Genomic DNA, 15,434 nt, shown 5'->3' on the forward strand with positions numbered 1-15,434 from the left:
TCATGTTGTTTCTTAATAACCCAAAGGGTTATACTTGATGATTTTAGTATTTAAAAAAAAGGAGGTAAGTGAGTGCAGTGCAGTTTATTGGATGGTAGTTTGGGTACTAAATTAGGGACAGGAAGATACTGATAACTCTTAAAAACAGAGAAGCAGAAAAAGAGTGAGATGGGTGTGTTAATTCAATTAAACCTTATTATTATTATTATATAAAATTTAAAAAGATATATGTAGTAAGTAGCTTCTAGCATATAGACTAATAAGGTAGAATCTCCTTTAACCTAACTGATACTATCAGAAGCTCCCAGTATTGCTGAATGATCTTATAAAATACTTTAACTGACTTGTTTTAGTCACTACATGATTCTAGGTGCCTCAAGACAATTTTTATGTTACTTATATTACAAAAAAAAAAAAAAAACAAAAAAAAAAAACAAGCACCCGCGAATGATTTGATGATTTAGATGTTTTTTTTTTTTGTTGTTTGTTTGTTTTTTTTTGGCAGATTGGCCATGTGAAATATCTAAAACAGTATAGCTTTAGGACTAATGGATTTAAGCCAGGATTTAATAAAAAAATATTATACATTTGGTTAGCAATCTCTTTAACTAAATTATTTGAAGATTCCTGAGAGAAAAGCAATCTTTTACAGACTTCAAGACAAGCCAGTGTATCACTAATACTAAAGAAAAATAAACCAGCAAAGGAATGTCCCCCTGCCTTACCAACCAATATCCTTACAGCTTCTTCCAAAGTAGTGTATGTTTTTCTGTCACAAGGATTAGATTACGTAACATGTTAATCAAAGGGAAGGTACTTATTCAAGACAAGAACATTCTTAATACATTGTAACATGCAATACGTTTCTGTCAGCAGACTGGACAAAATGGGAGCAGATGTTTTATGAAGAGGATCCGACAATAATAATGTCTGAAGTCTAAGCTTTAGCAAATAAAAACAAAAACAAACAAAACAAAAAACAGCTATAAGAAGCAATCTGATTAGGTTTTTAGGGTTTTTTTGCACCTGCCCTTTGAAAGCCCAGTAATGCAAGGAATGTGTGAGAAAAGAATGCAGCAAAAAAAAAACTCTGAGACAAATCCTTTTCAAAAAGAAAGAATACTTCATTTTTTTTTTTCTTTTTGACTACATTTCTTTGAATGCAAGTAAGTCTTTGAATTATTAAAAATGATTGACAGGTGAATTTATTCAAAGTTGGAGGCAACTAGTAGTTACAAATAGCACTTAGATACATAGGTATTTAAAACCTCAGGTTATATTTATATTGGCAGTGTATCAACTTACTTTTTTTTTTTATCAGCATCATTGGATAGTTTATGTATACCATGTACTGCCCGGTTTTACTTTGACCTGCACCTATCTGTCATTACAAAGTACTACTTTATCTAGAGAAGAGCCCAAGTGCAAGCTAACAAGGATGAAACTTCAACAAATGGGACTTGAGGATCCCTGTGTGACACGTGATAAATCAATTTGATTATTTCTTTACATCTTTACAACCAAGATATTCATTTTCACAGTACTTAATTTATAGCTGCCTTCATGTCCAATGTCCATACTTCCCTCAGAAGAAATAGAAAACAAAACTGGAAATTCAGGAAAGTAAAGGCCAAAGACCATGGCTAAACAAGCTGATAGGAGCTTCAGTTCTTTGCTTTGGCAGCTTTATGGTCAGATTTAGTATTCATTTATCCAGGTTCTGATGCCTTCAGTGACCATCCTTGTATTCATTAGCGAGCCAAACCACCCAATGCATGAGTTTCTACTTGAACCCTAGCTCCACAGAAAGGAAATCTTATGCAAACTTGTTCTCAGCACACTTAGGAGGATCTTGGGTATGCCAATGTGTATTCCAGCAGCAAATCTGCAAGTGTCCTGAAGAAGTATTTTCTGGGATTCACAGCTTCAAACCTTCTCTGAAAATACACGCTTAAAGTCATTCTTTCAGCAGAAAGGGATCTCAGAGATGATGTACATTTTGTCTAAAAATTGAGAAACAGTAGACTGATGTAGAAAAGCCCACAGTCATTGCGGTGTTTGCAGACCAAGATATTAGCTCTTCTGGGACATGACAGGTTGCTCAAACTCTTCCATGAAAGAACTCCAATTTCCTTAGAAGGCTCCTTGTTCCCAGAGAAGCGGACCAAACACCAATTTCAGAGTAAGACGGAGAGGATTTCTGAATAGGAAAAGCATTTCAGGAAGGGAAGAGACTGTACAGTGCAGGAAAGAATTTTGGAGGTAATATCCTGCCTATGGAGCATCCTGCCCAGCCTCATCAACCTTTTCTGAGGTAGCAGTCGCAGCTCCAGGCATTCAGCTATATGTGCGTGACTATAGAGAATCACCCTTTCCACACATTACCTTTGCATCTTCCTGCAGCCCAAAGCTATAGGATCAGTCTTGTGCTGTTTATTTTTCACCTCAAAACTACGTAAAATTTCACCAACTCCTCAAAATAAGAATAGGCCATCCCTCAAATCACAAAAATTAGTGAGCCTTCCTAGAAACAGAGGTAAAAGGATGCCAGAGAAGTGTTCTTCTCCATTCCAACTGTTCTGTCAATGGGAAGATGTGTATATTATTTTGAACATACTCCATTAGCTCATGTAATGGATGTTGCTGAGCAGCTCACTTTGCAGCCTAGCTGATTCACCTCTTCTGTATCCCTCTCCCCTCTCCTCTCCACACTCCTAAGTACACATACACACTTTCTGGCTTTTGTTTTGACCAACACTATTGAATTCTGCACCTAGAACGTGCCAATCATCTCCTTCCCTGATTTTTGGTCATAGAAAGAGATGCAGGAATCTTTCCAGCAGTACCCAACACATGCACAGTTGGTGGCTGTTTTAAGGAGGAAGAGAACAAAGGAGAAGGGTATGAAGCACCTGTGTGCTCAGTCCCAATAAATTGCCTAATAGCATTTATAATCACTGGTGTATGGAATGTTCATCCATCACTACCCACATCTACTTATCCTCCAGTGAAGCGTGGGTACTGCTAGTTATTAATAACTCATGCCACCTGGGGAGAGTTGGAAGTGGAGCATACTTCAAAACTGGTTTCCCTCCTCATGACTGGGGAAACACTCCTCAAAATCAAGCGGCATCTCCACACAAAGTAACAAGCATGGAAAACTGGAAAAGGGCTTTGGTGATGCTCAATAACTAACACAAGTAAGCTACCATTTTGAGGATTGGAAAGCAGAACTCCATGCTAGGCAAGGAATTTGATGAGAATGAAAGCAATGTAAGACTGAGATTTGCAAGACTATCTGCGGTAGTTTTGCCAGCAAGTAGGAAGCACCCAGAAAGATTTATCTTTTGCACAAGTTTAGGTAACTTAGGCACTGAAACAATTATTTCTCTTGAAAAGAGTATTACAGAGAAATACTAGAAAACTCTTTGCTTTTCTTCATTTCCTCCACACCCCTACCCTTAACAGTAGATCAGTTAGAGTAGGTAGGAAAGTTATATAATAAGGTGCATTCTTTATCCTCAGAATAGCAAAGAATCAGCTGGCCATAAAACTGAGACCAAACAATGTCTTATTAGGAATCCCTTTCAGGGCCAGCTTCTTCCTGCAGGCAAATAATGTGGATTTGAACCTAGTGCAGTCTTCACTTCTCCAGCAGACTGGTAGAAATGCTGGCTACTAGGGATGAAGACAATTTTATTTTGTTTAGGGTAATATAAAAGAGCTATTCAATTAAGAGGGACAGCAGTGAGTGTTGTGATGAGATAGACTGATGGCAAGGATTCTCCACTACAAGGATCCTGGAAAAAAAATAAAAGTATTACCCAAATCAGCTGCAGGTTTTCTCAGCCTCTCTTTTCCCACCCAAGTTGCCCCTTCACCTCACCCAATCTTGTCTCAACTCATTTTACTCTTCCACTGACTCCATATGGAAGCATCACTGCTGCCAAGATCAAACTAAATAATAAGATTAACAGAGAACATCTTCTACCCAGAATGCTCCATACTTTGGTAGCTAGCATATTTTATGAGGTATAAACACTATACACACTGACTATCCAATATAATGATAGAACCAGATCCACGTCACCATCTAAAAACACAATTTTTGAAATGGCCTCAGAAAGTATCTGGATTACTTTTCTAAGTTTATTTCTGGCAAATCAGATTTCTCACACTATTTATTAGGTTGAATCTTAGTGGAAGAATACTTTTAACTTAAAACTATGGCTGAAAAGAACATGCTGGAGAGAACTAATCTGAAATTGTTTTACAGTCATATTCTCAAGCTGTACTACACAATGTATGCATATACATTCTTGGCATAAGTTGTTTCGTCCCTGAGGAAAAGAAACTGAAATGTTTTCCAGCAGACATCTTAAAAATGGACATCATGTAGCCCTTAAGTAAGCCAGTGGAAGCTGGCACAGTGAAAAAGGTTGAATGACAGTCAAGAAATTGCCTGAGTAATGTCTCTAAAGACATAAGACGTGACAGATCAGCAGAGATGCATCTAGTCTCTTTTCAAGCCAATTTTGGAAGCTATATTAAAACAAATGTGTGCATTTTCCTCTTAGTGAGAATTAATTTTTGGAGCAGGAAGTTTGTTTCTTAATCTGTAAGACAAACATACTTCATGGTAATTCTAAGGAAATAATCAGAAGACAATTAATATTGCACTGATTCTTCTTCAGTATTCCTTGTATTCCTTTTTTTTTTTTTTTTTTTTTTTTTTTTTTTTTTTTTTTTTGTAGGAAAAGCATAAGGTTTTACTTATGGACTTGGACTTGGTACTGTATATTCTCTGGTTTGTAACTAGTTTGAAATAGCTCAGAGTCCAGGAACTGTAACATCACTACCATACATAAAATTCTGAGTTTGTTCTTTGAGTGTGCTTTCCAGTACTAGCTTTATTATGATTTATCAGGTGAACTCTGAGCTGTAGTTTTTCATTATTGGTAATTATTATTAGCAGCATAGTTCTACAACTGGTTACTTGGTTCAATTAAATACAGAAGCCTTGGTCAATAGATGAATAGTTTTTCTATTCTTGATTTAGCTCCTCTGGCACTAGGAATCATGTCCTGTTTTGTCCAAGATTCATTTGGCTGGCTACATGATTTTCGCTTGGTTGTATATCATCTTTTTTTCATAGGCTATCAAGGCATGAACTACTTTTTGACTTGTGGTTCTCTTTTGGTCACTAATTAGACATTCAGGGCATCTAATTTGTATAGTATCAGTTCAAAAACCTGTTATCATTACACTAAATTTAAATATGACTATACTAAAACCTTCTGAGAGCAAATATCATCAGAGTTTATTTTATTTGCAGGCTTTTAATGTAAAATTCTCCTTTCATGTCTCCTTCAAGTCTGCTTGAATGAGCTGCATATTACCAGTTGCTTTCCCATCTGCCTCAATTTAGTCTCTTTGACAAATTCCAATCTGGCCTGAGGAAAAATCAGAGTACTGAAACCATTACACACTAGATTATTACATATATTTTAATATCAGCATTTCTACTTAAACAAAAACCTCAATATTCTTTAACTACACTGCCAGCAATGTTTTGCAGAGCCTTATGACTTAGACATGCTGAATGGCTTCACAATCCTCTGTTTTCAATCCCTTTCCTCTTTAGCCTTTAACCTTCCATCATGTCAGTAGACATAAAAAACAAAGTATCTATACCATACAAACTCAGTTTGATCCTTTTCACTTTCAAACTGCCTGACCCTTGCCCATCCTAAACATTCACTTAAAATTTCATGGAATTTTTGTGCCTCAGCCTGTCTCAACAGGATTTACTCTAATGTATATGTTAATTATTCTAACTTTAGAATCTTGCAAAAGCTAACCCAGAGGGGAAAAGATTCCCACAAATATAGCTTGTATTCTGTCACTAGCCTTTTGTCAGAAAATTGCAGATTTTTTGTGTATGGTATAATCTGTTATATTTTTTAAAGCACTGAATGAAACATGTTACATAATCGGTGAACACAGTCTTTCTTTGGGTTTCAAAGGTAACTTGTTTTTTTTCAATTTCTTTTTGTATTGTTTTTTTTTTCTCCAAAACCTTTGTACGCCCCCCATCTTTTTTGCAGGGAATCTGTTTTGTTTCCCAAGTAAATAAAGGCTACACTCTACAAACAATAAAGATCTTCGCTTAAAAGTAATTGTTGGCTAAGTTGGACTGTCGTTAAGGGTATAGGAGAGAAAATATTCATTGCTGCCCAGAATTTCTTGTTTTACTGGAAATTTGTTTGAAGACAACACTTTTGAGTACTCCTTTGGATCCCAAATCTATCATCTGGAAGTCCATTCCAAATTAGTGGTGTGTGAGTCACTGTCACAGGTTGCCCTGAGAAGCTGTAGATGCCTCATCCGTAGAGGCTTTCAAGGCCAGATTGAATGGGCAACCTGATCTGGTGGGTGGGCAGCCATGCCTATGGCAGGGGGGTTGGAACTGGATGATCTTTGATATCCCTTCCAAATCAAGCCAGTCTACTATTCTATGAAAATTCCCTTATTCCTACATATTAGTGAAATCATACATTACAATTCTAAGGGTCCTGAATATGCATAATTCCCATTGTGCTATTAGCTCAGCAAATCACAGCACAGTCCGAATTGCCCTTGTTATACCTGCTGCCAGTATTACTGTTACACAAGAATTTGTATTCTACCTGGCCTTATCATTCTGTCTGGGAACTTCCACAAACATAAAAAATGAAAGTGGTCCAGAAAAACCCATGAAACAAAACAAACAAATAAACAAAATAAATAAATAAATAAAACCCCACCATCATAAAACAAACACTGAACAAGTTATGAGCATATGAGTTTCTAATTGTATGCAGGGAAACAACGAATAAAAGGATATAAATGGTAGCACCAATATATCACATATATATTTTTTTAAGGGTGGAATGACCCCTTTTTTGACTGAGTTGGCATTTATTCCTCCCACACAGCCAGTGGACTGCCTCATGCCATTACTTGGCAGCAAAGTGCCAGATGAACCCATCCCTGTGTTAGGGAGTCTCAGCATCACTTGGCATTATGACTGCAGGGACACAATCACCATATTGTTGTAGTAACTTGAAAGTCGCAGAATTTAAATCATTCTCAGAATTACTATATATAAATTATTTAGAAAGTTAAGGATGAATTATTATGTTTTTTATTTCAACTACTAACCAATAAATGTAAAAAAAAAATACCAACAACAGAATAAAAATAGACCCCTTCATCCCCCACATTAAAGCAATAGTTTTTGTAACATTCAAAACAGTGGAAACTAGTTACCGTATATTATTATTAGTGGAGAAAAGCAAATTTAATTTAAAATAATTCTTTGAAACTCCCTCGGTGAATGCCAGATGACTCCAGCTTAAACAAATATTAAAAACTCATTTTAAATGGAGAAAAGTACAGACAGCTCAATTATTGAGATATTAAGGGCAACATTCAATTTTAGACACATTTAAGCATCTTTGCCTCCTGGAGATTTTTACATGACATTTTTTTTAGATAAACATGGTATTGCAAACAGCAACTATCATATCTGATCACATAACCTCTGGACTGAAGCAGTATGCTAGCAAATATTTCTCATTATTTAAAGTCTTAAATAACTGTAATTTACTAGGCAGGTCTTCCTCAGAACATTCATAAAATAAATCAAGAATTAATACCCATATACAAAAAGCATTTAGATGATCTGTTACAAATCTCCAAAGAAAAAAAAAAGAAGAAACAAAATAACTCAACAACCATAAAAACGACAAACCCTCTCTCTGTGATAAAGCCCAGTATAAATACATTCTGGGACATAGTAGAGGAGCTGCCTTTCAACATCACTCAGATTCTAGGGGAAACTCTGTAGCAGCCGAGGTTATATAGAGTAAGAATCACCTAATTTTCAATATCTAGACATTAGGTGCCTAAACTAAGCTAATCATCCGGATTCCCTCTGGAGGTAATGGAGATAAGCATTGCCAGAGGAAGATTCATCCCGCTTGTCTTAGGCATCTTTCTTTTAAATGGTTATAGATAGATAAATCTAAGCAATATCAACCTCCCTGGCAGCCTGATATTGTCTTCTTTAGCAATGCACAATACCCTAGTTCAATGGAATTAAGCCAGAACTGAGTTCAGTTCTTTGTTTCATCATTTAGCCTTTAATTCTCCCTCCCAACTTTTTTTTCTTTTCTTTTTTTTTTTTTTTCTTCTCAGTTCTCATGAACACAAATGGCACTTTGTTTTTCTTATACTGGACTATGTGTCTGTGAAACCTGGGGAATTGAAATCAACATATATATATATTGCTGCTCTATCAGCTTAAATGCTTTAACATGCATGTGCTCTAAACTGCAATAATGTTCTGAACAGATAGATAGGATAGGAATATTGGTATTGATTGTGCTTTCTGGGTCTACTCTACCACTTTCAAATGCGTAAAAAACTGTGGCAACTTTAAGGCAGTCAAGGTATATAGATGAATGATAAAATATATTTATTATTCAAAGTAGATGGCTTAAATCAAACAAGGAAAAATCAGGAAGAAATAACATTAGGGCCCTCACTTTTACGTGCATGAGTCTATGTCACCACACATGCTTTGAGGCCTCTGTGCTTCAGAACACTGAACAAGTTCTCAGGGTGAAGCCTGGCCTCAACTCTCTTTCATTTAGGGTTTGTGGGTTTTCAGCAATACCAGCATTGCTGCATCACACCTGGAAACACCAAGCCCTTAGGAACATTAGCCAAGATTTGTAAGGAAGCAGGTGTCAGAACTTAGACTCCTAAGTTTACAGTTAGGTGCCTAAAGCAGCAGCAAAACTGACAAGCACCCTGTGCAGTTGCTCACAGATGCCAGTAGTGAGGCACTTAGCTTTAGTTATAACACAAAACAGATGTTTATTAATTATGAGTGTTCCAATGGCAAGTGGAAGTGCCCTGGCCAAGTGGTTGTGTGCACTACTTTCAATGTTGGGCATGCAGTCTACTCTGCATCCTAATTCTATACCATTTGTAGAAAATTAATTTTAATAGTTAAAAAAATCTTGAACTGCATACATGAAAATAACTCAATTCTACTGAATGACAATCTAATATGAAATAAGAATATTCACCTTTTTTTCTTACTCTGCCCAAATCCAGGCAATAAATTAGGCTTCTCAGCATGACTGTAAAGTGCTGTGAATTGTATAAACAATCATATATGGACACTGAAAAATAACCCTTATGCACATTGCATTATAGTTCCAAAAATATATTTACAGTCTATTACAAAGATTACAAATGGAAGAGTCTACGTAACGGGATTATTCTAATTAAAAGCTTTTTACAGATTTTCTTCAACAAAGGTGAGGGGACAAAATTGGTGTAACCAAACTGATTTTTCTAATGAAACAAATAAATAAAATGACAAATATAACTGTACAGTGATCTAAAAAGGGGTTCAAAAAAGGAGGAAAAAATGATGCATTTAAGTTTTTGATAACTATCTTTGGTCCTAAATGTGGGAAAACACATTATGTAGCACTGAATATACATGTTTGTTTGTGATGCTCTGCAATTAAAATAGAAAAATATAGTGCATTTTCAATGTATCCAGAGCTCACTACACATAAATGTGTATATAAAACAAGACAGTATAAATAAAATTTACAAGTTTTACAAAGGAAAATTTACAGGATTTTTCATTTGTGGGTTTTTTTTTGTTTTTTTTTTTTTTTTTTTTTTTTTTTTTTTTTTTGTGTGTGTGTGTGTGTGTGTGGATGCCCACATTATCAAACAAGACCAATTTATGACGGATCCCTGGGATCTTTCTCTATCAAAATCAATAGAAGCAGCCCAATTCTCTTTGGAAGTACAGCATTTCACTGTTGGGGTAGTTCACAATTTTCAGAATTTTGTAAAACATTTATCTTTCATATACATTCTCGCCATATCTGTGAAGACACAGTTTGTTATTGCTTATGGTTAATCAAACACAAAACATATGTAAGTAAATGCTGTAAGAATGTATTCCATTGAGCAAATACTCTTACATCTGTGCTCCTGATGATGACTGCTGTGTCTGTGTGAGTACAAACACAAATATCTGATCAGAGCTGTAAAAGCTTGTAAAAAAATCTGAAAATTTGGAACTGCCCCTTGCCTCATGCTCTATGTTTCTAATATAAAATCTATGTCCTTACTTTCATAGCTGGACTGCATTCAACTTAAATTCATATAAAATATATGCCAGCTATTTCTCTCAGATTTGCTAATGCAAAATATTGAAAAAAAATGTGATGTGCTCAGATTAAATGGTTTAGGTAACACTGGAGAACTGCACCTATGTTCTGAGACACTCCTACAATCACTTGTCCATTCAACGTAGTGCCTCAGCAGGTTTGCAGCTATAGATCTACATTTTAGAATATATCTCACTTCAGTCCATTAAAATCATCTTGCAAACAATTTGCTAAAAGTGCCTAGAACTACATAGGGGTCATTATTGCTTTTCTTTCTTTTTCTTTTTCTTTTTTTTTTTTTTTTTTTTTTTTTTTCTTTTATTTTCTTTTAAAAGATAGTATATGTGTAACCTTAAAAAATTCTTTAAAAAATATCAGAGCTCTTGGCAACTTGCATTATCCTGACTCCCTGCCAATTAGCTAGTCATGTCAATACGGTGCTGATTTAAGAAAAGTAAATGGCACGAAAGGATACCGAAGTTGGGACAGATATACATTGCTTGGTCATGCTTCTTAAATCTCTAGGAACTCAAATAATCCTTCAGAGGTACCCAGTGTAGTAATGTGTCATAGAATTAGCACTAAAAAGGTCCAAAGATATAAACATCATACTAAAAGAAAGTCTTTATGAAGAATAAACACAAATGATTAAAAAAAGATTCAGAAATCACAGATTTAAGGAAAATATTTTGTTGAATTCAACAATAATATCATGATTTTATCTGACAAATATATTCTTTTTAAAATTTTTATGTACATTTAAAAAGTCTTTTAGATAAAAAGGAGGTTAGAGAGCTCAAGGTGTTTGTATGTTTATTCAGGTAGTACTTTGTTTATTGTCACTGCTGTTTTCCTTGCCACCACTGGTGGATCCTAATTCCCTTTTCATAAATTCTGGTGGCACTTAGGAGTTCAAGTCTGTAGGTGCTTCTTGTAGCTCTTCTATTCACTGCAGGAAGGACCCAGGAAATCAAGTGTCTTCTAGTAGCACTTTATATATACTGAAGGCCAGTGCTGTTCTCTCAGTCTGTCACCTCCCTCATAAGGGAGAAATGTCTATCACACTTGGATGCCAGTGCCGTGTAAATGTAGCATTTGTGCTCTCATAGTCTGAATGCTGCTCATGATTTTCTTTTGATGACCAACCAACGTGATCCCTAAACTCATCACATCCCTGGAGAAGACAAATGCGTACATTGTTAATTTTTCAACTTAGACTGCTACTGTATGGTAATCAATTGTGAGTTAAAGCTATATAGTGGTCTGGGCTACAGGTTTCTAACACTGAAGCTGTACCAGAACCTCAGCTCAGTACTGTAAAGTCCATATAGATCTTCAGTGAGGAGTGTAATTGCATGGCATGTGTCATGTAATTACACTGCCTTATGTGTCCACATCTGAAAATGAGGTTTTGCACTATGATAATCATTTACTGTGGCTTTTAAGGACACCCAAAGGAAGAGACACTTCTCTTGTACAACACTTTCGGAGGCTTTCAAGATAAAAGTTATGTATAAATACAAGATTTGGGAAGTTACATTCTGCTTCCTGAAGAGATGTCTAGTGAAAGCCTTTGCATATTGATCCATACCCATCATGCAAATGAAAAAAGGCTGTTTCAATTCCATCACTAGTAGTGCTACTGATCCACTATCTTTTGGGTCAGGATATAGACTGAGGCCCCCAGTGTTACCAGGTAGACAAGAGTGGAGCTGGAAGCTTGAGAATATTGTTTCAAACTTGTCTGGAAAAGCGTTGCTCTATAAAAGGCATTGCAAGTGATACTACCAGAATAACAACTTTGTTTTCAGGGTGTCAAGAACTGTTTAAGACAGCAGTGCCAATACTGGCCATGCCTGCCTTCAGAAAACTATTTTGCTTCTACAGTCTTTTATACTAATGCAAAGTCAATTCCTGAAGGACACAGACAGCTCCCAGCCAATTAGAAGAAAGATCCACATCTTCCTAGTACACATCTGGAAAAATATACCAATTAGAGAGAGGAAAAAAAAGTGGTTGTTTTCCTATACATACATACTTTAAAATGGGCCAAATTCTTCCTCAAATTCTAGCCTCGTTATTATTTCAGTTAGTCTCAAAAATGGAGAATAAAGTGATGCCCACACATAGGTAGAAGGGTAATTGCCCTTCTATGGGATGCTCTATTTCAACATCATGAGCTGCTAAACCTTCTGACTTAACCCCAAGTACTTTGTTTGTACTCAGGATAAAGTTTTTGAATTGAACATTGTGTATTATTTTACCTAGAAGTTCCCTAAATGCAAGTTAAACATGCCCAGTACTAACTTACTCAATAGTCATCCTGGCAACTGATTCAAGAGAGTTGTAGCCTGCTGCTGTGAAATTATCCTTATATCTTTCCATCTTAATAGCTTGTAACCATTCGCCTACGGAGCAGAAAGTGGTAAAATCGGGAGTGTTCTGGTCCAGAAGAGGGCTAATTGGTCTATGGAGAAGGAAAAAGGAAAGTAAGTTGTTTCCAAAGAGAGTTAAACATCAGGGAGTATTTAGCAAGGTGAGAGTCAAATAAGTTTGGGGTATTCAAAACTTCAAGAGTAGGAAGTAATTGGTCTTTATAAACAGGCTAGATTATTCTGTGAATAGCTCTGACTACACTGTAGCTCACAATATGTATTTCCTAAACTTATTCACGTAAAAGATGAGAGGTCAGAGTGAGCAACAACAGCCTAATGAACTATTTTTTATCAACAATATACCAACCTAGCATGATAGCAACTGTAACTGAAGTTGCTGAGTAAAATAAAGATACTATTTTTAAAGCATCTTAGAGAATGTAGCAGTAACTATTCCCATTATTCAACTGGATGCGACAAAACAAAGACAGGGAAAGATCAGAGACACAAAGTAAGTTGCTTAAGGTCACAGAGCAAATCAGTCAGTAGAAGAACTGGGAACGGAACACAGGCAAGCTGATTCCCTAGTGCATTTGATCTAGCTTGTGAATCAAAAGATTACCATGATTAAATAAATCACCTGAATTTTATGAAGAAGTCATTAAAAGCTATATCATGGAGTACAATGAGATGCAATCACTGAAAGGCAATAAAGCCAGAATACAAAAGATAAAATCCTCAAGTGTAGCAAGTCAAAGTACTTTGGCCAAACAAAAGTATAAATTTCTACTGTATGAGTTCCTGCTAGGCAAGGGATGTATAATATGAAACTACAACAGATTTTAAGAAACAGGGAAAACAAAGACTGCTGGTAGTGGAAAGACTGGTGAGCAGGCAGCAGTTTACTGAGAAGTATGTTAGTTCCACAATATTTACTTTCTTTATTTTGGTTATTTTTTATGAAAAGTCCCTTTTGGTTTAGTTCAGTGTAGTACAAAAGGAAGGTGAATAAGGGATGGGAAGAACAGGGAACAGAAGAAAGGAAGAACTGAGAGACACATGGAGCAAGTATGAACTGGAACCAGCCACCAACCAGAACATCCAGAACCCAGCCATGCACATCATCATATGAGCACTCACTAAAGATTTTCTTACCTGCTACAAGTTCCCAGAGGGGTTTTCAAGCTGTTTGGATTCCTAATCATTTTGTCCAGAATACCAACTATCTGCTCAAACTTTGGCCTTTCACCACGTTCTTTCTGCCAGCAGTCTAGCATCAGCTGGTGTAGTCCTGCTGGGCAATCCATGGGTGCTGGCAAACGATAGCCTTCTTCGATCGCTTTTATAACCTAGTAGCCAAGATAACGGTCATTTTTCATTAAAGGATATTTAAGAAATAAATTTTTGCTACCTTGTACAAGAGATACACAATAGTAATTATGATAATAGCAATAATAATAATAATAATAATAAGTTTAATCAGTAAACTAAAATTTGCCACCAACATTGCAAAAATATGAAACTTTTGTTTTGACACTAGCCTTTATTTTTTCAAATAGTTTCCTGATTTTATCTTTGGGCTTAATAAAAATACTGTTCTGTATGTGGGGAACATAGCTCTATTATCTAGTCAAGTGAGCAGCAGGGAGCAACAATTAAATTCACTAAGGGAGTAACAGATAGATTGATAAATGGAGTTATTTCAGAAAGCGTTATTACTTGCCCCAAGGCCTTTAAGAGTATGTGGTAGAAGCAACCAACTTGTAAGTGGATAGGGATCTGTGCATACACATATAAAATATAAAAAGCCTGAAAATACTCTAAAAAGGATCCAAGAAAAATGCTTAGCAGATAGTAATTGTTAGGAAAAAAAAGTTGTATTCTATGTCTAGCCATGTTAGCTTAATGATAAAGTAGCAAAAATGTGTCATGCGGGTGAAGACCTAGCTGAATGGTATTTTAACATATCACCTTAACAGTAAGTTAGATGTAATAAGAAAGATTGCCAAACGAGTATAACTGAAGAAAATCACCAACATCTGAACCAAGAATTACATTCACTCATCAACTTCCTTTGCAAAGTTCATTTGGATTTAAGTGAGAAAGAAAAATGGTTAAAGTAAAATCAGAGAAAAACTGCTGTAAACCTTGAGAGTAGGATAAGAAGGCACATCAGGAAGCAGTGCAGATAAGAAAAACTTGTGAAAAAGGACTAAAACATTGTTCATGGGGGATTTCAAGTATACTGACATTGACTGACATAGCAGTATTAGAATTGCTAAGGAAGGGTGCTTGTTCTTGAAGGGTAGCGCACAGTACTGTGTTCTCCCTCAGCTTTTACAGAAAGCAAGATCAGAAGCTGTTCTGGAGTTAGCCCTAGGAAACAGATCTAGTATGATAAATGAAGTTGGTGAATATCCAAGGTTTAGTGAAATTAATAACCTCAGATATAAGACATTCCATAGGTTGTGTGAGAAAATACAAAAGCAGTGGACTGCAAAGTAGACAGAACTGCAAAGAACACAAAATGACCTTCAAAAAAGCTGGCTAAAATCCATGATTCTATGAAAACCTTTTTTTCAGAAATGAAGTTTTGTGAAAAGAGGACATATATTCCACAGACAGGGCACTTATTCACTGGCAAGCTTGTGTCACAGGATGCCCTTCTGACCTCAGAGAGGTTGTCTCCTCTCCCTGGGCCTCAGCATTCTATCTGTACATTTAGAATGACAATACTATACTATCTCAAAAATGACTGAGAAATATTCAATTCCTGCAGTAACATCCACACCTGGAAGAATGAGTGTGG

At 36.0% G+C, this 15,434-nt stretch overlaps 1 protein-coding gene across 7 annotated transcripts in view; it reads right to left on the reverse strand.

The window, feature by feature from the left end:
• Positions 1–15,434, reverse strand: part of EPHA7 (EPH receptor A7) — a 161,147-nt gene that overhangs the window by 8,882 nt on the left and 136,831 nt on the right. For 3 of the 7 annotated variants that reach the window (XM_048935312.1, XM_048935307.1, XM_048935306.1), the window contains 2 exons: positions 13,781–13,974; positions 12,562–12,717 (listed from right to left, as the gene is read on the reverse strand). In XM_048935312.1, the coding sequence (XP_048791269.1) occupies positions 12,562–12,717; positions 13,781–13,974 (350 nt within the window). Of the gene's footprint in view, positions 1–447; positions 11,425–12,561; positions 12,718–13,780; positions 13,975–15,434 lie in introns of those variants that run through there. The other 4 variants (XM_048935309.1, XM_048935308.1, XM_048935311.1 and 1 more) reach the window with 3 other exon arrangements.

The sequence above is a fragment of the Lagopus muta genome, chromosome 2, assembly GCF_023343835.1.
Source record: "Lagopus muta isolate bLagMut1 chromosome 2, bLagMut1 primary, whole genome shotgun sequence".
Taxonomy (NCBI): Eukaryota; Metazoa; Chordata; class Aves; order Galliformes; family Phasianidae; genus Lagopus; species Lagopus muta.